A 20,317-nucleotide genomic window follows, 5' to 3' on the forward strand; every position below is an offset into this window, starting at 1 on the left:
TGTGGAAGCAGAGCGTCCGGTACTGAACAGAAAATAAGGCATTCCTTCCAGGAACAATTAACATCTGAAAACATCAAAAAATACTTGGTACCTTCAAAACCCAACAGTCTAAGATCAGAGTGTTGCAGAGATTGCAGCACTTTTTGGTTCGGTTGTTGGAATGATTAAACGGAGACCTTCCACCATGTGATTCATAGTGACTCTGATGCAGTAACACGTCTGGAAAAAGTAGTTCCAGGGTGATGTTCAGCATGGTGTAAAAAGTAGTTCTAGGGTGATGTTCGGCACGGTGTAAAAAGTAGTTCCAGGGCGATGTTCGGCACGGTGTAAAAAGTAGTTCCAGGGTGATGTTCGGCACGGTGTAAAAAGTAGTTCCAGGGTGATGTTCGGCACAATATAAAAAGTAGTTCCAGGGTGATGTTCCGCATGGTGTAAAAAGTAGTTCCAGGGTGATGTTCGGCATGGTGTAAACAGTAGTTCCAGGGTAATGTTCGGCACGGTGGAAAAAGTAGTTCCAGGGTGATGTTCAGCATGGTGGAAAAAGTAGTTCCAGGGTGAAAAAAGTAGTTCCAGGGTGATGTTCAGCACGGTGTAAAAAGTAGTTCCAGGGTGATGTTCAGCATGGTGTAAAAAGTAGTTCCAGGGTGATGTTCTTCATGGTGTAAAAAGTAGTTCCAGGGTGATGTTCGGCACGGTGTAAAAAGTAGTTCCAGGGTGATGTTCGGCACGGTGTAAAAAGTAGTTCCAGGGTGATGTTCAGCACGGTCGAAAAAGTAGTTCCAGGGTGAAAAAAGTAGTTCCAGGGTGATGTTCAGTATGGTGTAAAAAGTAGTTCTAGGGTGATGTTTGGCACGGTGTAAAAAGTAGTTCCAGGGTGATGTCCGGCACGGTGTAAAAAGTAGTTCCAGGTTGATGTTCGGCACGGTGTAAAAAGTAGTTCCAGGGTGATGTTCGGCACGGTGTAAAAAGTAGTTCCAGGGTGATGTTCAGCACAATATAAAAAGTAGTTCCAGGGTGATGTTCAGCATGGTGGAAAAAGTAGTTCCAGGGTGAAAAAAGTAGTTCCAGGGTGTTGTTCAGCACGGTGTAAAAAGTAGTTCCAGGGTGATGTTCAGCATGGTGTAAAAAGTAGTTCCAGGGTGATGTTCAGCACGGTGTAAAAAGTAGTTCCAGGGTGATGTTCTTCATGGTGTAAAAAGTAGTTCCAGGGTGATGTTCAGCATGGTATAAAAAGTAGTTCTAGGGTGATGTTCGGCACGGTGTAAAAAGTAGTTCCAGGGTGATGTTCGGCACGGTGGAAAAAGTAGTTCTAGGATGATGTTTGGCACGGTGGAAAAAGTAGTTCCAGGGTGAAGTCCGGCATGGTGTAAAAAGTAGTTCCAGGTTGATGTTCGGCACGGTGTAAAAAGTAGTTCCAGGGTGATGTTCAGCTTGGTGGAAAAAGTAGTTCCAGGGTGATGTTCAGCATGGTGTAAAAAGTAGTTCGAGGGTGATGTTCAGCACGGTGTAAAAAGTAGTTTCAGGGTGATGTTCTGCATGGTGTAAAAAGTAGTTCCAGGGTGATGTTCAGCACGGTGTAAAAAGTAGTTCCAGGGTGATGTTCAGCATGGTGTAAAAAGTAGTTCGAGGGTGATGTTCAGCACGGTGTAAAAAGTAGTTTCAGGGTGATGTTCTGCATGGTGTAAAAAGTAGTTCCAGGGTGATGTTCAGCACGATGGAAAAAGTAGTTCCAGGATGAAAAAAGTAGTTCCAGGGTGATGTTCAGCACGGTGGAAAAAGTAGTTCCAGGGTGATGTTCAGCATGGCGTAAAAAGTAGTTCCAGGGTGATGTTCAGCACGGTGTACAAAGTAGTTCCAGGGTGATGTTCAGCATGGTGTAAAAAGTAGTTCCAGGGTGGTGTTCAGCATGGTGTAGCATCTTCTTCTTCTAACATGTCTGGAAACGTCTGTTAAGTGAGGAGACCAGTTGCTGGAGTTTTAGGAGAGGAATGTTGTCCCATTCTGGTCTGATGCAGGATTCTAGCTGCTCTACAGTTCTTGACCTTGGTTACTGGATTTCTGCTTCCATGATGCTCCAGATGTTGTGTACTGGTGAAAGGTCTGGACTGCAGGCAGGCCAGTTCAGCAGCCGGACTCTTCTCCTGTGAAGCCATGCTGCTGTGATGGATGCAGGATGTGGTTCAGCATCGTCTTGCTGAAATCTGCAAGGCCTTCCCTGAAAGAGACGTTGTCTGGATGGGAGCAGATGTTGCTCTAAAACCTCCATGTACTTTTCAGCATTGATGGAGCTTCACAGATGTGGAAGCTGCCCACGCCATCGGCACTAATGCAGCCCCATCCCATCAGAGATGCAGCTTTTCATCTGTCCACTGATAACAAGCTGGATGCTCCCTCTCCTCTTTAGTCTGCAGGACACGCCGTCCATGCTTCCCACAAACTAGTTCACATCTTCATCCAGGTTTCCACTTTGCCTCAGACCGTTTTAAATGAGCTTTGGTCCAGAGAAGACGGAAGAAGCTGGTTCTGGATCCTGTTCACATCTGGCTTCTTCTCTGCATGATGGAGCTTTAACCTGCATTTGTGGGTTTCAGGGTGAACTGTGTTCACAGACAGTGGTTTCTGGAAGTCTTCCTGAGTCCATGCAGTGGTTTCCAGTAGAGAATCATGTCTGCTTTTAATGCAGAAGATCCCCAGCATCCAGCCTTATCCCATGTATACAGAGATTCCTCCTGATTCTCTGAATCTTCTGATGATATTCTACACTGTAGATGGAGGATCTTCAGTTTGAGGAACATTTTTCTGAAATTGTTCCACAGTTTTAGATTTATTTCGTGTGAAGCTCTCATTGCATTATATTATTATTTACATTTTACATTCAGCATCCCAACTCTGTTGGAATTAAAGTTGTACTAAAATAATGAAAGAATGAGGGTAAGAGCTTAGAGAAAAACCTACAATTGTTTATTTTTTGAAAAATGTGCTTTACAAATCATAGAAAATTTCTTTAGGCAAGCTTGTTGTCCTTCAGCAAAGTCCAGCTACAGATGTTCCTGCCATCTTTGCCTTCAATCTGCTTCAACCTTGTTGTATTTCTGCAATACAAGAAACATCCATGTCCCTCCTGAGCTGCAGCAGCATGGCAGGCCTGGAGCTGCTTTCCCCTTATCTCAGTTGAGCATTAAGTAAATAGAGTTTTTAAGAAAAGGTGTGTGAATTGGTGTTTTCTCTTTCCAGTTCTTTTTACAAGGAGTTTAAATTTCAGGCCTGGAGGTCGTGGCCCCTCCATTGTAACTCTTCTGAGAGGAGGTGGGGCGGAGGAACCTGTCGTTGAGAATAAAAGTCCTGTCGGCTGAAGAGGTGCAGGCGTGCACATAACACCATCTACCAGAATAACAGGAACAACCGCCTCCAGCTGGCCAGCTGCCTCGGGGAGATCCCAGCTGGAGAATAATGTCCTGCTGCAGGGAGCAAGCGCTGGATCCCATCCTGCCGGAGCTCGCTGGTTTCACCTGAAAGTTCCTGACACCCCATTAACAGCAAGATGGGACAGTCCAGAGGCACCTTAAAGGTCTAGGTATCCTCCCAGTCACAGCTGGACGGTTTGTCGGGTTTATAATGATGATGCGGACAGCAAGACTTTCAGGGCTGCAGATTCACTAAAGAAAGCTCACATCCAAACACATGAGGACAAGAATGACAGAGAAGAGGGAAGTAGGGTCAGTGAGAGACGCAGTCCAGTATATGGACACCTGAGCAATGACTTCCCATGCCTCTGCGGGATGGAGACGGAGTAAAGCCCATCTTCTCTGGCCTCCTGCATTGTGTCAGCAGATACCTGATCTATAATGCATAGAGCTATAGGCATGCTGGACACAGAAGCCCAAACATCTGACACTGAGCAGATCCAGCCATCTCCTCTCACAGAGTAGTTAGATTACAATGAAAGGGTCCAAACTAGCCTGAATTAAACTGGACTTGTTTACTTTCTTTGTAGAGCCCCACAAAAGGAATTCATGAAAATTTGATTCAATTATGATAAAAGCATGTTTGTTAACTTTAAACAGAAAGTTAAATAAATCCTCATTTCCAAAAGAGTTGGCACGCTGTGTGAAATGTAAATAAAACCAGAATTCAATGCTTAATTAACCTGATGAAGCCTTAATTTACTCCCAGTAGCAGATAACCAACATCTCAGAGGATGAAACGGAGACTTTTCACCATGTGATGAAAGTTTGAGCTGATAGTGAATCTGATGCAGCAACACGTCTGGAAAAAGTTGGAACAGGAGCAACAAAAGGCTGGAAAAGTACCTGGTACAAACCAGAAACACCTGGAGGAGCACTGGACAACCAGGTTACCTGGCAACAGGTCAGTAACATGACTTGGTATAAAAGGAGCATTTCAGAGAGGCAGAGTCTCTCAGATGGAAAGATGGACAGAGCTTCACCAATCTGAGACAAACTGGATCTAAAACTGTGGAACAATTTCAGAAAAATGTTCCTCAGACTTTGAAGATCCTCCATCTACAGTGTAGAATATCATCAGAAGATTCAGAGAATAAGGAGGAATCACCCTGGAACTACTTTTCTCACCATGGCAAACTACTTTTTGAACCGTGCAGAACATCGCCCTGGAACTAGTTTTTCAACAGTGCCAAACATTGCCCTGGAATTACTTTCTGCACCATGCGAAACATCGCCGTGGAACTATTTGTTGCACCATGCCGAACATCACCCTGGAACTACTTTTTACACCGTGCCGGACATCGCCCTGGAACTACTTTTTACACCGTGCCAAACATCACCCTGGAACTACTTTTTGCATTGTGCCGAACATCGCCCTGGAACTAATTTTTGCACCGTCCTGAACATCGCCCTGGAACTACTTTTTCCACCGTGCCGAACATCGTCCTGAAACTACAATTTCCACCGTAACAAACTACTTTTTGAACCGTGCCGAACATCGCCCAGGAACTTTTTTTTCAACAGTGCCAAACATTGCCCCGGAATTACTTTCTGCAACATGCAAAACATCGCCGTGGAACTATTTGTTGCACCATGCCAAACATCACCCTAGAACTACTTTTTGCATTGTGCCGAACATCGCCCTGGAACTACTTTTTGCACTCTGCTGAACATCGCCCTGGAACTACTTTTTGCACTCTGCTGAACATCGCCCTGGAACTACTTTTTCCACCGTGCCGAACATCGCCCTGGGACTACTCTTTCCACCGTGCCAAACATCACCCTGGAATTACTTTTTCCAAAGTGCTGAACATCGCCCTGGAACTACTTTTTCCAACGTGCCGAATATCACCCTGGAACTACTTTTTACAACGTGCCAAATATTGCCCTGGGACTACTTTTTACACCGTGCTGAACATTGCCCTCGAACCATTTTTTGGACCGTGCCGAACTTCACCCTGGAACTAGTTTCTCCACTATGCCGAAATTTACCCTGGAACTACTTTTTGCACCATGCCGAACATTGCACTGGAACTACTTTTTCACCGATGCCGAACATCACCCTGGAATTACTTTTTCTACCATGTCAAACATCGCCCTGGAATTACTTTCTGCACCTTGCGAAACATCGCCGTGGAACTATTTGTTGCACCATGCCGAACATCACCCTGGAACTACTTTTTACACCGTGCCGGACATCGCCCTGGAACTACTTTTTACACCGTGCCAAACATCACCCTGGAACTACTTTTTGCATTGTGCCGAACATCGCCCTGGAACTACTTTTTGCACCGTGCTGAACATTGCCCTGGAACAACTTTTTCCACCGTGCCGAACATCGCCCTGAAACTACAATTTCCACCGTAACAAACTACTTTTTGAACCGTGCCGAACATCGCCCAGGAACTTTTTTTTCAACAGTGCCAAACATTGCCCCGGAATTACTTTCTGCAACATGCAAAACATCGCCGTGGAACTATTTGTTGCACCATGCCAAACATCACCCTAGAACTACTTTTTGCATTGTGCCGAACATCGCCCTGGAACTACTTTTTGCACTCTGCTGAACATCGCCCTGGATCTACTTTTTGCACTCTGCTGAACATCGCCCTGGAACTACTTTTTCCACCGTGCCGAACATCGCCCTGGGACTACTCTTTCCACCGTGCCAAACATCACCCTGGAATTACTTTTTCCAAAGTGCTGAACATCGCCCTGGAACTACTTTTTCCAACGTGCCGAATATCACCCTGGAACTACTTTTTACAACGTGCCAAATATTGCCCTGGGACTACTTTTTACACCGTGCTGAACATTGCCCTCGAACCATTTTTTGGACCGTGCCGAACTTCACCCTGGAACTAGTTCTCCACTATGCCGAAATTTACCCTGGAACTACTTTTTGCACCATGCCGAACATTGCACTGGAACTACTTTTTCACCGATGCCGAACATCAACCTGGAATTACTTTTTTCTACCATGTCAAACATCGCCCTGGAATTACTTTCTGCACCTTGCGAAACATCGCCGTGGAACTATTTGTTGCACCATGCCGAACATCACCCTGGAACTACTTTTTACACCGTGCCGGACATCGCCCTGGAACTACTTTTTACACCGTGCCAAACATCACCCTGGAACTACTTTTTGCATTGTGCCGAACATCGCCCTGGAACTACTTTTTGCACCGTGCTGAACATTGCCCTGGAACAACTTTTTCCACCGTGCCGAACATCGCCCTGAAACTACAATTTCCACCGTAACAAACTACTTTTTGAACCGTGCCGAACATCGCCCAGGAACTTTTTTTTCAACAGTGCCAAACATTGCCCCGGAATTACTTTCTGCAACATGCAAAACATCGCCGTGGAACTATTTGTTGCACCATGCCAAACATCACCCTGGAACTACTTTTTGCATTGTGCCGAACATCGCCCTGGAACTACTTTTTGCACTGTGCTGAACATCGCCCTGGAACTACTTTTTCCACGGTGCCGAACATCGCCCTGGGACTACTCTTTCCACCGTACCAAACATCACCCTGAAACTACAATTTCCACCGTGCCAAACATCACCCTGGAACTACTTTTTGCATCGTGCCGAACATCGCCCTGGAACAACTTTTTGCACAGTGCTGAACATCGCCCTGGAACTACTTTTTCCACCGTGCCGAACATTGCCCTGGGACTACTCTTTCCACCGTACCAAACATCACCCTGAAACTACAATTTCCACCGTGCCAAACATCACCCTGGAACTACTTTTTGCATCGTGCCGAACATCGCCCTGGAACTACTTTTTGCACAGTGCTGAACATCGCCCTGGAACTACTTTTTCCACCGTGCCGAACATCGCCCAGGAACTTTTTTTTCAACAGTGCCAAACATTGCCCCGGAATTACTTTCTGCAACATGCAAAACATCGCCGTGGAACTATTTGTTGCACCATGCCAAACATCACCCTGGAACTACTTTTTGCATTGTGCCGAACATCGCCCTGGAACTACTTTTTGCACTGTGCTGAACATCGCCCTGGAACTACTTTTTCCGCCGTGCCGAACATCGCCCTGGGACTACTCTTTCCACCGTACCAAACATCACCCTGAAACTACAATTTCCACCGTGCCAAACATCACCCTGGAACTACTTTTTGCATCGTGCCGAACATCGCCCTGGAACTACTTTTTGCACAGTGCTGAACATCGCCCTGGAACTACTTTTTCCACCGTGCCGAACATCGCCCTGGGACTACTCTTTCCACCGTACCAAACATCACCCTGAAACTACCATTTCCACCGTGCCAAACATCACCCTGGAACTACTTTTTGCATCGTGCCGAACATCGCCCTGGAACTACTTTTTGCATAGTGCTGAAGATCGCCCTGGAACTACTTTTTCCACCGTGCCGAACATCGCCCAGGAACTTTTTTTTCAACAGTGCCAAACATTGCCCCGGAATTACTTTCTGCAACATGCAAAACATCGCCGTGGAACTATTTGTTGCACCATGCCAAACATCACCCTGGAACTACTTTTTGCATTGTGCCGAACATCGCCCTGGAACTACTTTTTGCACTGTGCTGAACATCGCCCTGGAACTACTTTTTCCACCGTGCCGAACATCGCCCTGGGACTACTCTTTCCACCGTACCAAACATCACCCTGAAACTACAATTTCCACCGTGCCAAACATCACCCTGGAACTACTTTTTGCATCGTGCCGAACATCGCCCTGGAACTACTTTTTGCACAGTGCTGAACATCGCCCTGGAACTACTTTTTTCCACCGTGCCGAACATCGCCCAGGAACTTTTTTTTCAACAGTGCCAAACATTGCCCCGGAATTACTTTCTGCAACATGCAAAACATCGCCGTGGAACTATTTGTTGCACCGTGCCGAACATCACTCTGGAACTACTTTTTACACCGTGCCGGACATCGCCCTGGAACTACTTTTTCCAACGTGCCGAATATCATCCTGGAACTACTTTTTACACTGTGTCGGACATCTCCCTGGGACTACACTTTCTACCGTGCCAAACATCACCCTGGAATTACTTTTTCCAAAGTGCTGAACATCGCCCTGGAACTACTTTTTCAACAGTGCCAAACATTGCCCCGGAATTACTTTCTGCAACATGCAAAACATCGCCGTGGAACTATTTCTTGCACCGTGCCGAACATCACCCTGGAACTACTTTTTACACCGTGCCGGACATCGCCTTGGAACTACTTTTTCCAACGTGCCGAATGTCACCCTGGAACAACTTTTTCCAAAGTGCTGAACATCGCCCTGGAACTACTTTTTCCAACGTGCCGAAAATCACCCTGGAACTACTTTTTACAACGTGCCAAATATTGCCCTGGGACTACTTTTTACACCGTGCTGAACATTGCCCTCGAAGATTTTGTTGGACCGTGCTGAACATTGCCCTGGAACAACTCATTCTACCATGCCAAACATCACCCTGGAACTACAATTTCCACCGTGGAGAACATCGCCTTTTGAACTACTTTTTGCACCGTGCTGAACATCGCCCTGGAACCATTTTTTTGGACCGTGCCGAACTTCACCTTGGAACTAGTTTCTCCACTATGCCGAAATTTACCCTGGAACTACTTTTTGCACCATGCCGAACATTGCACTGGAACTACTTTTTCACCGATGCCGAACATCACCCTGGAATTACTTTTTCTACCATGTCAAACATCGCCCTGGAGCTACTTGTTGCACCGTGCTGAACATCACCCTGGATTTACTTTTTGCACCGTCCTGAACATCGCCCTGGAACTATTTGTTGTACCGTGCCAAAGATTGCCCTGGAACTACTTTTCAACCGTGCCAAACATCGTAATGGAACTATTTGTTGCACCATGCCGAGCATCGCCCCTGAACTAGTTCTCCACAGTCCTAAACATCGCCCTGGAACTACTTTTTGTACCAGACCGAACATCACCCTGGGACTAGTTTTTCCACCATGCAGGACATCACCCTGGAACTACTTTTTCCAACGTGCTAAAAACTGCCCTGGAACTACTTTTTCCACTATGCCAAACAACAGCCTGGAACTATGTTTTCCAGGCGTATTGCTGCATCAGATTCACTATCAGTTCATATTTTCCATCAAATGGTAAAATGTCTCTGTTTCAACATCTTATATGTAGCTGATCTTCTACTGGGAGTAAAATGTTTAATGAAAAGAAAATACATCTTCAGAATTTCACTAAAATTGAAAACAAACAAAAATCATTAAAATTTATTTATTTGTAATGCTGAGAGACATCAGAGATAAAAAATAAACATTAACACCTTTGATTTCTAATTTACGATGAAAACAAACTTTCATAAATATGATGAAGCTATAATAATACATTCTGCTGTACCAGGAACAGACTTGTAGGAGGTGATTCGTGTTTGGCGAACTCTTCCAGCATTAAAAGCACAACATAAAAATAAAATGGTGCCTCCCCAACAGACCTGTTTAGTGTCAGACTACTGCTAGCTGGAACCACCTTACTTCCATGAATACTGGAGGCTTCTTGCAACCGCGGCTAACGTCTTGGCAGAACGATACCTTTCATTAATCCTGTCAGTAAAGGCACAAACAAAAACACTGAAGAAAGTGTTTGTGGAAGTTTCATGTGTAGTTTATGGGCCAGAAGGTGTAAAACCACCAGTACGGAGCGTCAGGATGAACATCTGTCATAACCCAATTGGCTTCCAGTGAGGCTTCCAGGTGATGAAGTCAGTCCCCGCGAGCACCTCCTGTACCGTGATCGCCTCCTATACCACGTCGCTTCCTGCCCTGCGAGCGCCTCATGTCGGCAGCTGACTGGTGGAGAACAAAGGGAAAAGGAACATGTGTCTTTCCTGCATAGGCTGCTGTGGTGAAGCAGGGAGAACTGTGTGAAGCTGATTGGAGCTTTCAGGATGTTCTCATCTCTCTGACGGGGGCGGAGCCTCTGATGTGCAACTATAATTACTGTTTATGTTCAAATACTGCAGAGCAAGGGCAGAACCTTCATCTGCAAAGTGCAATATTCACGGAGATGCTCCATGTTTAAAGACACATGCATCAATGTAACAGGAGCGTGTGCGGTCAGCGGACATGTAACAAGGAGACAGTCTGAAACCAATTCCTCTGCAACAAAGTCCAGGAAGCTGCAGGCCGGAACGTCCAGAAGTACTGAGGAGAAGCTGCAGGCCAGCCTGTGACCAGCAAGCCGTGGAATTGTGTACCAGAATAAATAATCAGCCTAAAACCAAAAATAGATCCAGACTCTACAATCCAAGAGACTTCAGTGATAGGAAGCTGGAAAACGGGGGTCAGACATACAACCGCAACATGGTGAAGGGGTGAAGATGGAAGGGGGCCTGAATGGGAATAACAATTAATTGAGAAATGCATTGTGGGATTTTATCTGACAGAGATAATTAACTTATGATATGCAATGTGAAAGGATCAGTGAAGTTAGTGCTTTAGATTGAGTCAAGCCACCCTGGAGCAAGATTTATGGAAAACTGTAGAAAGTTAGAGGTTGGAGCTGTAGGAGAGCCATGAAAAGAATAAATCTGGAAACAGAGAAAAATTTTTTATTTTTTTCATGGCACTCTAAAGTTATACCCGTCTGCAGCTCGGGTGGTGTTGTTGATCTGGATGAGGAACCTCTAAAATAAAAAGATGAATAAACAGTGTGTGTGTGTGTCTTTGTGTGTTTGTGGGTGGGGGGGGGACTACAGCTGGTAATAAAAGCACATTAAAAACCTCTGAAATTTACACTGAGTGGTGTGAATACATTCAGGGGTATGTTTGGCACTGCTAACTCAAACCATCCCAACACATCCTGTTTCATCCCACTGACTCCTCATTAACCAGAGAATGAAGCCAAACTAGGATGCTCCTGATTTAAACTGGGGGGGTTTCAAGTGGTAAACGTTAAAGCGCGTGGCCAGCACGGCTTTGACCAGATCCAGTCCTCCTGATGCATCCCCCTCCAGCCTCCAGAGCAGGAGTCTTTGGTTCTGAAGGCACAATCGTGCATCGTATGTTGATCGGCTGATCGGAGGGTCCTCATCCCCGCCTCTCCATTCATCTCCCAGCTTCCAGCCTTCTGTACTTTGGGAATGCCAGAGGAAGACGGTAGGTGGGAGCAGACTCAGATGCCGTTGGTGAGGTCTGTAATAACGTTGGCCTTCACCAGCTTGCGGAGGAACTCCTTCTCCTTGGAGATGTTGTGTGTCCATGACTGCAGAAGAAAAAACAGATGAAAGGCACTATTTAAAGCACATATGAAGCAGGAAAATAAGCTTACTGGGAAAAAATTTTAGCCCCCCATAAAATTTAGAATTTTTAAAACATTTTTTCAGGTGCTTTTTTAACTGAGAAGAATTTTTAACATAACATTTCTAAACATCCAGTCATCTTTAGAAAGCATCACCTATTTCTATTTTCACACAATAACAGAACTAATTGGGAAAACGCAAACATTACCAGGGTTAGCCACAGCAAACACTACAGGAGCAATGATGTGATTTATGCTCAATACCTGGAAAATCAAGTTCACCTCTTCATCACAGAACCTCTGTACAGGTGGCAGCATGAGATTCTACAGCCCAGCAGATGTTAGCAGTCAGCAGGAAGCAGCAATGCTAACATGTAGCATGGCAACATGATAGAAGAAACTCAGCTAAAAGACTATACCAAGCATCGGCATCCAAACCAAACCCAGTGCAACCCCCAAGAAAACTATGAGAACAGCTATGTCCACTTCAGAGTTTCTGCTAATGTGAAGGAGGTTTATAGTGAAGGATTCACTCATTCTATCATAGACTATCTTGGGCTTAAGTTCCTTCTGGATCCTCATGCTGGTTTTAAGGTGAATGTGGGGGCATTCCCTGGATCCTCCTGACTTACCATTGATAGAGGTGTCCATCATCATCATTGGCTGATGGCTTCCTGACATATTTTCCTGCGTAACACCTATAGACTGTACATAAAAGATGGGCGAAGCCTCCGTGACATCACCGTGGCAGTTCCTACCATCGCCATCTTGGTAGTCTCACCTGTGTCGTCATTTCAGGAAAATCCAAAAACAGGCAAAGAGGTGGAGCTGAGAGGGGGACTGTAAAGGTGGGGGTGAATGATTGACACCCATCAAACTCTGAGCTGCCTTTAGCTAAGAGCTAACTGAGCTAACACAGAGCTAACGGTAGCTAATCAATTAATGTAGGTAGGCGGACTAAAGCTAAGGCGTGCTGTTAACCGGCTAAAAACCGCGGTTGTGCTTGCCGTGGATATTGGATACCTGTCAATCAAAAGGACACGCCCCTAATTATGCCAAAAAGATTAAATAACATCCAAACAGATGAGTTAGAAAGAAATTCACCTCACTCGCCATTGTCATGAAGGTAAACTTGACCTATTAATCCTAAAATGGATTTTTGTACCAGGCTTTATCCATCCATCCATCCATTTTCTTCGGCTCATCCAGAGTCGGGTCGCGGGGGCAGCGGCCTAAGCAGGGAAACGCAGACTTCCCTCTCCCTGACCACATTCACCAGCTCATCCGGAGGGATCCCGAGGCGTTCCCAGGCAAGCCGAGAGATGTAGTCCCTCCAGCGTGTCCTGGGTCTTCCCTGGGGCCTCTTTCCGGTGGGACGTGCCCAGAACACCTCACCAGGGAGCCGTCCAGGAGGCATCCTAACCAGATGCCCAAGCCACCTCATCTGGCTCCTCTCGATGTGGAGGAGCAGTGGCTCTACTCTGAGCCCCTCCCGGATCACTGAGCTTCTCTAAGGGAGGGCCCGGCCACCCTGCGGAGAAAACTTATTTCGGCCGTTTGTATTCGGGATCTTGTTCTTTTGGTCACTACCCACAGCTTGTGGCCATAGGTGAGGGTAGGAACGTAGATCAACCGGTAAATCGAGAGCTTTGCCTTTTGGCTCAACTCCTTTTTCACCACGAAAGACCGATGCAGAGTCCGCATCACTGCAGACGCCACACCGATCCGCCTGTCAATCTCCCGCTCCATCCTTCCCTCACTCGTGAACAAGAATACGTGAACTCCTTCACTTGGGGCAGGACCTCATTGCCGACCCGGAGAGAGCACTCCACGCTTTTCTGGCTGAGGACCATTGTCTCGGACTTGGAGGTGCTGATTCTCATCCCAGCCGCTTCACTGTGAATCGTTCCAGTGAAAGCTGAAGATCATGGCCCGATGAAGCCAATAGAACCACATCATCCGCAAAAAGCAGAGACCCAATCCTGAGGCCACCAAACCGGATCCCCTCAGCACCTCGGCTGCGCCTAGAAATTCTGTTCATAAAAGTTATGAGCAGAATCTGTGACAAAGGGCAGCCTTGGCAGAGTCCAACCCTCACTGGAAACAATTTTGATTTATTGCTGGTGATGCAGATCAAGCTCTGACACCGGTTGTACAGGGACTGAACAGCTTGTACAAGCGGGTCCGGCATTGCATACTCCTGGAGTACCCCCCACAGGAGTCCCTGGACCACCACCCCAGTCTGCCAGTCCAGGGGAACTGTCCTTGATGTCCACAGAATGCTGCAGAGGCATGTCAGCCAAGACAGTCCTACAGCATCCAGAGCTTTAAGGAACTCTGAGCGGCCCTCATCCACCCCCCGGGCCCTGCCACCGAGGAGCTTTTTAACCACCTTAGTGACCTCAGCCCCAGAAATGGGAGAGCCAACAACATGGTCCCCAGACTCTGCTTCCTCATAGGAAGACGTGTTGGTGGGATTGAGAAGGTCTTCAAAGTATTTCCTCCACCGCCTAACAACGTCCCGAGTCGAGGTCAGCAGTCCCCCATCGCCGCTGTACAGTATTGGTAGAGCACTGCTTTCCCCTCCTGAGCCGCAGGATGGTGGACCAGAATCTCCTCGAAGCCGTCCGGAAGTCATTCCCCATGGTCTCTCCAAACTCCTCCCATGCCTGAGTTTTTGCCTTAGCAACTGCCAAAGCTGCATTCCACTTAGCCTGTCTATACCCATCAGCTGCCTCTGGAGTCCCACATGCCAAAAAGGCATGAGTAGTAGTAGAATAACCCTAGGGAATGAGTAAAGTAATATCTGAGGAGGAACTGTGCTACAGTAGAAGGTAAAAAGTGAACCTGAACAGGTTTCCAAGTGTTTAATAGAGGAGTTACCAAACGGCAGCCTCTGGCGGTAAAATGTGATGCCTATGCGGAAGAAACTGTAGTTCCCCCTCATACACTACGGGCTGTCTCCAAAACGGAGTAAATCCCCATAGACTCCCATGTTAAAAAGATCAAGTTCACAGCAGAAATAAACATGTTTAAAGCTCCTCCCTGAGCCGCCACCTTATCGTGGTGGAGTTTGTGCATCCTGACGATCCTAGCAGTTATGTTGTCGATGGCTCATGCCTCTGGTAGGGTCACCAATGGCAAACAGGTATCTAGGGGAGGGACCAGAGCTCAAATCACTCCTATGATGAGGAGAAAGCAAGGACGAAGGTTTCCCTTGTCCGGACGTGGGTCACTGGGGCCCCCCCTCTGGAGGCCTGGAGGTGGGGCACAGAGGCGAGCGCTTTGTGACCAGGCTGTTGCCCATGGGGCCCGGTCGGGCTCAGTCCAAAAGGGTGACGTGGGCCTCCCCTCCTGTGGGCTCACCACCTGCAGGAGGGGCCATAGGGGTCGGGTGCAGTGTGAGCTGGGCGGCTGCCAGAGGCAGGTACCCTGGCAGTCGGATCCTCGGCTGCAAAAACTAGCTCTAGGGATGTGGAATGTCACTTCTCTGGCGAAGAAGGAGCCTGAGTTGGTGCGCGAGGTTGATCTTCAGCTCTCACTGGAGTGATTTGCAGCAGAGTGTGAAGCGGCTGGGATGAGAATCAGCACCTCCAAGTCTGAGACCATGGTCCTCAGCCAGAAAAGGGTGGCGTGCTCTCTCCGGGTCTGCAATAGGGTCCTTCCCCAAGTGAAGGAGTTCACGTATTCTTGTTCACGAGTGAGGGAAGGATGGAGCGGGAGATTGACAGGCGGATCGGTGTGGCGTCTGCAGTGATGCGGACTCTGCATCGGTCTTTCGTGGTGAAGAAGGAGTTGAGCCAAAAGGCAAAGCTCTCGATTTACCGGTTGATCTACATTCCTACCCTCACCTATGGCCACAAGCTGTGGGTAGTGACCAAAAGAACAAGATCCCGAATACAAACGGCCGAAATAAGTTTTCTCCGCAGGGTGGCCGGGCCCTCCCTTAGAGATAGGGTGAGAAGCTCAGTGATCCGGGAGGGGCTCAGAGTAGAGCCACTGCTCCTCCACATCGAGAGGAGCCAGATGAGGTGGCTTGGGCATCTGGTTAGGATGCCTCCTGGACGGCTCCCTGGTGAGGTGTTCTGGGCACGTCCCACCGGAAAGAGGCCCCAGGGAAGACCCAGGACACGCTGGAGGGACTACATCTCTCGGCTTGCCTGGGAACGCCTCGGGATCCCTCCGGATGAGCTGGTGAATGTGGTCAGGGAGAGGGAAGTCTGCGTTTCCCTGCTTAGGCCGCTGCCCCCGCGACCCGACTCTGGATGAGCCGAAGAAAATGGATGGATGGATGGATAAAGCCTGGTACAAAAATCCATTTTAGGATTAATAGGTCAAGTTTACCTTCATGACAATGGCGAGTGAGGTGAATTTCTTTCTAACTCATCTGTTTGGATGTTATTTAATCTTTTTGGCATAATTAGGGGCGTGTCCTTTTGATTGACAGGTATCCAATATCCACGGCAAGCACAACCACGGTTGTGCAGAACAGCTGTTAATTCCCCACACTGGAACTTTATTTCTATTTTATTTGAGCCTTTTTCTTTCTGCTTTTATTTAAATTCTTTTAATTCTTTTTAATGTACTTGTTATTGCTTTCTGCATTTATTGCTAGGCTTTCTGTACTCATTCCTATGATTAATTTAGTCATTTCTATGGCCAATTTATTCATTCCTAGGATTACTTTACTCAGTTCTAGGACTATTTACTCATTTCTAGGATTATTTACTCACTACTTGGATTACATTACTCAGTCCTATGGCTACTTTACTCATTCATAGGACTACTATACACATTCCTAGGATTACTTTAGTAATTTCTAGGATTACTTTATTAATTCATAGAACTACTTCACTCATTCCTAGGACTACTTTTTTGTTTCTTTGGCTATTTTATTAATTCCTAGGATTACTTTATTCCTGGGATTACTTTACTCACTCCTTGAACTAGTTTAACTTCCTGGGATTACTTTAATCATTCATAGGACTACTTCACTATCCTAGGATAACCTCACTTACTCACTGGAATACTTAACTCTTTCTTACCACCACTTCACTCATTCCTAGGATTATTTTACACATTCCTAAGGCTACTTTACTCCTTCATGTGAGTACTTTAATCATTCCAAGAATTATTTGATTCATTGCTAGGACTACTTTCTCATTCATATGATTTATTTACTCATTCCTATGACTACTTTACTTATTCCTAGGACTATTACGCTCTCTACAAAGATTACTTTATTCATTTCTAGGACTATACTTTTTCCTAGATGAACTGAGCTGCTATCCTCTGGTTTTCACTTCTTGGAATTTGGCTTGATTGCACATTGTCATTGTCAGATCACATCAACAAAATTGCTGCCAACATGGGCAGAGCTATAGACATAACGCGTAAATGTCTACCAATTCTCAATTTATGGTTGCTACCTCAAGTGGTTTGTTCATTGGTTTTGTGTTGTTTGGATTACTGTCCAGTTGTATGGTTTGTTGCATCAGACAGTCTTCTGAAGTAATTACAGGTGGCTCAGAACAAGGCTGCAAGACCAGTTCTGAGCCACCTGTAATTACTTGGTTGTTCTCCAAGAGCTTGTGTTGCAGAAACGCATGAACGTCTCACCTGGCTGAAGGTCAACAACCGACTATCTGCTAATGAATTTACATACTTTCATAGGATAATTAACACTAAGACTCCTAAATTTCTTTATATCATTTTCTGCTCAAATTCATATTTTACTTGAGAGGTGAATAGCAGAGGGATTACCTTATCCCTACCTAGGACTGACTCTATGAGGAGAACAGTATTCTATAGGTCAATTGTGTTGTGGAATAGTCTTCCACTTGAGGTCAAGGAAATTCATAGAAACACAGCTTTTAAAAAGAGACTAAAAATGTATTTACCAACCCTTCCAACAGTCTTGCTCATCCTCACTGAGGTTTTATCATGGCTTGTATTGTTTTTCCTTATTTTTTAAAAAATATTTTTCTATGTATTTCAATATATATGTGTGTATATGTAAGTTTATGTATGTTTGTATATACGTGTGTGTGTGTATATGTACTTACATATACATAGTCTATCTATCATTCTATATTATACTGTACATATTATTCTTTATGCATTATCTTCTACATACTGCTATTTTGATAGTTTGTAGTCTGGACCCCAGGAAGACCAGCTGACGTCTTAGTGTTCATAGGCATCCTTTTAAATAAAAAAATAAACAAATTAACCCTGTAAAAATGGAACGACCACAGGCAGCATAATCCAGTTTAAACTGCCCTAAAATAAAACTAGAGTGGTGATTTTTCCTTTAGCTGAAAGCTAAGACTCCCGTCCTTCAATGCGTAACATTTTTAAGAGCCGATGACGTCATCACATTGTGCTACAAGCACAGCTATGATATAAACACACAGTGGCACCAAGAAGTGTCTGGAGAGTCGGAGCATTTTACATCATCCATCACAGAAACCATCGTGGACTTGCCTATGTTCTGCTGATCCCATCCTGAAAAGGTTTAAACTGCCCCTCTCCATCAGGTTAAAAATAATTTCTAATTAAATAATTTTTTATTTATAGTGCTTTACAAGATGCATAACAATAATAAAGGTGCAATTACACTCCCCCTTTCCAATTTCCCTCACGTTCAGTCCAAACAAGAATACCCCCTTTTCTGTTTTCTCCTAATTAAATGTAGGTACAGAAAAACTTATAAAATAAACATGTAGCTTGATGCTGCTGTGAGGAAACAATATTTTGGGGATCGATCAACACCCAGAACCCACCCAGCCATGGCCAGGATCCCTGACCACAGCCATAGGGCTGCAGTGAAGGACCTCCAGCCATCCAGACAGGGGAAAAGCTACAACAGTAACCCTGACTTTAGGAAAAAACAAAAGGCCGGTACCAGAGGACCTCAGGGTCCGAAGGGTTCATCATTTAAAAGCAAGTCAGATAAAGAAGAATGTCCAAGACCATTAAGACATTCATAAACCACTAAAAGAAGCTTAAAATCAATTTTGAAACATGGGGAGTCAGTGCAGCAATTTTAAAACTGGTGTGATGTGTTCCCGCCCTCAGATCCTCGTCAGAACTCTGCTGCTGAGTTCTGGAGTAGTTGTAGGTTAGAAATTGACTTTTTGGGAAGACCAAAGAACAAAGATGACCTGGTCCTAACCTACGGCCTGTCCACCGGTGTGTCCTCTGTTGTTGACCTGGCTGTGTCAGACCACTACTGTGTGTTTTTTTAACATCACTAGTTTTAGCCACCGGTGAAAACTGTGAGGAAACCATATATTACTTCTGAAGTAGCTGCAGGTTTTATTAATATTTTAGACTAAACTCCTGCTCAGATTTTACCTGCTTCATGTGATTTTATTGTAGATCATTATAACAATAGACTAAAATTAGCCATTGACTTAAAACAAAAACACCAGGAACTAAATCCAGAACACCGTGGAGAAGCCTGGAAATTAAAGAGTGAATAAGAAGCTGCAGGAGAGCAGAGAGGAAACGGAAAAAAACAAAATGAACAGTCCATTATGAATTTTTAAAAGAACAACTCAAAATCTACAATATTTCAGTAAAACAGGCCAGAACCCTCCACTTCTCAAACCTCATCACAAATAAAAAAAACACCCCAAAAATTTGTTTTTATAACAACAGATCTTTTAACAAACAAAGACTTTAAAAAGTCCTCCGTGTCTGCATCAGACACTGCATGTGAGGACCACTTCAGAAGTAAAATCAATGCTGTTAGATCCAGGCTTTTATCTTAACATGTTGATTTTAACAGACCAGAAGCTCTACTTTTATCTGAGGAAAACCTGGAGAGTTTTGTCCTTGTTGATGCGAAGATGCTGGTCCAGTTTTCTTCTCAACTAAACCCAACAACTTGCCTTTTAGAACCAATTGCCACATCACTTTTAAAAACATTTTATAGTTTCTTTGAGCCTGAGCTTTTAAACATAGTAAATAACTCCCTTTAGACGGCCGTCTTCCCATCTCCCTGTAAAACGGCGGTGGTGAGGCCCCTTCTGAAGAGCCATTTAGATCCAAACATTCTTGATAACTACCGACCTGTATCCAACTTACCATTTTCAAGTAAAATGAGAGAAAAAGCTGTTTTTATTTAGTTAAATGAGTTTATGCATAAACACAAGATTTTAGAAAAATATCAGTCTGGTTTTAAGGATAAACCACAGTACCGAGACACCCTTTAAAAGATGGCTAATGACCTTAGACTTAACTTATACTTACAGAAACTTTCTGTCCTTTGATACAGTAGATCACCAGATTTCATTAGACAGACTCAGAAGTCTGGTGGGCCTCTCAGGTATTGTTCTTAAATGATTTTACTCCTATCTTATAGATCAACAGTTTTATTTAAGTATGGATGCCTGCTCCTCAGGAATTCATAAAATCCAATGTGGGGTTCCCCTCGGATCAGTTCTAGGCCCACTTCTTTTTAATCTGTCCATGTTGCCCCTTGGGGATATCATCAGGAGATACGGCATTGATTTCCACAGCTATGCTGATGATACGCAGCTTTACATCGCTGTTACATCCTG

At 45.2% G+C, this 20,317-nt stretch overlaps 1 protein-coding gene across 7 annotated transcripts in view; it reads right to left on the reverse strand.

Annotated features, from left to right (window-relative positions):
* Nucleotides 1–11,447: 11,447 nt before the first annotated feature.
* The window catches only part of st3gal3b (ST3 beta-galactoside alpha-2,3-sialyltransferase 3b), a 203,563-nt gene continuing 194,693 nt past the window's right edge, over nt 11,448–20,317 (reverse strand). For all 7 annotated transcript variants that reach the window (XM_041992354.1, XM_041992355.1, XM_041992357.1 and 4 more), the window contains one exon: nt 11,448–11,711. In XM_041992354.1, the coding sequence (XP_041848288.1) occupies nt 11,622–11,711 (90 nt within the window). In that variant the 3' untranslated portion in view covers nt 11,448–11,621. The remainder of the gene's footprint in view (nt 11,712–20,317) is intronic.

Source organism: Melanotaenia boesemani, chromosome 8 (genome assembly GCF_017639745.1).
Source record: "Melanotaenia boesemani isolate fMelBoe1 chromosome 8, fMelBoe1.pri, whole genome shotgun sequence".
Classification (NCBI taxonomy): domain Eukaryota; kingdom Metazoa; phylum Chordata; class Actinopteri; order Atheriniformes; family Melanotaeniidae; genus Melanotaenia; species Melanotaenia boesemani.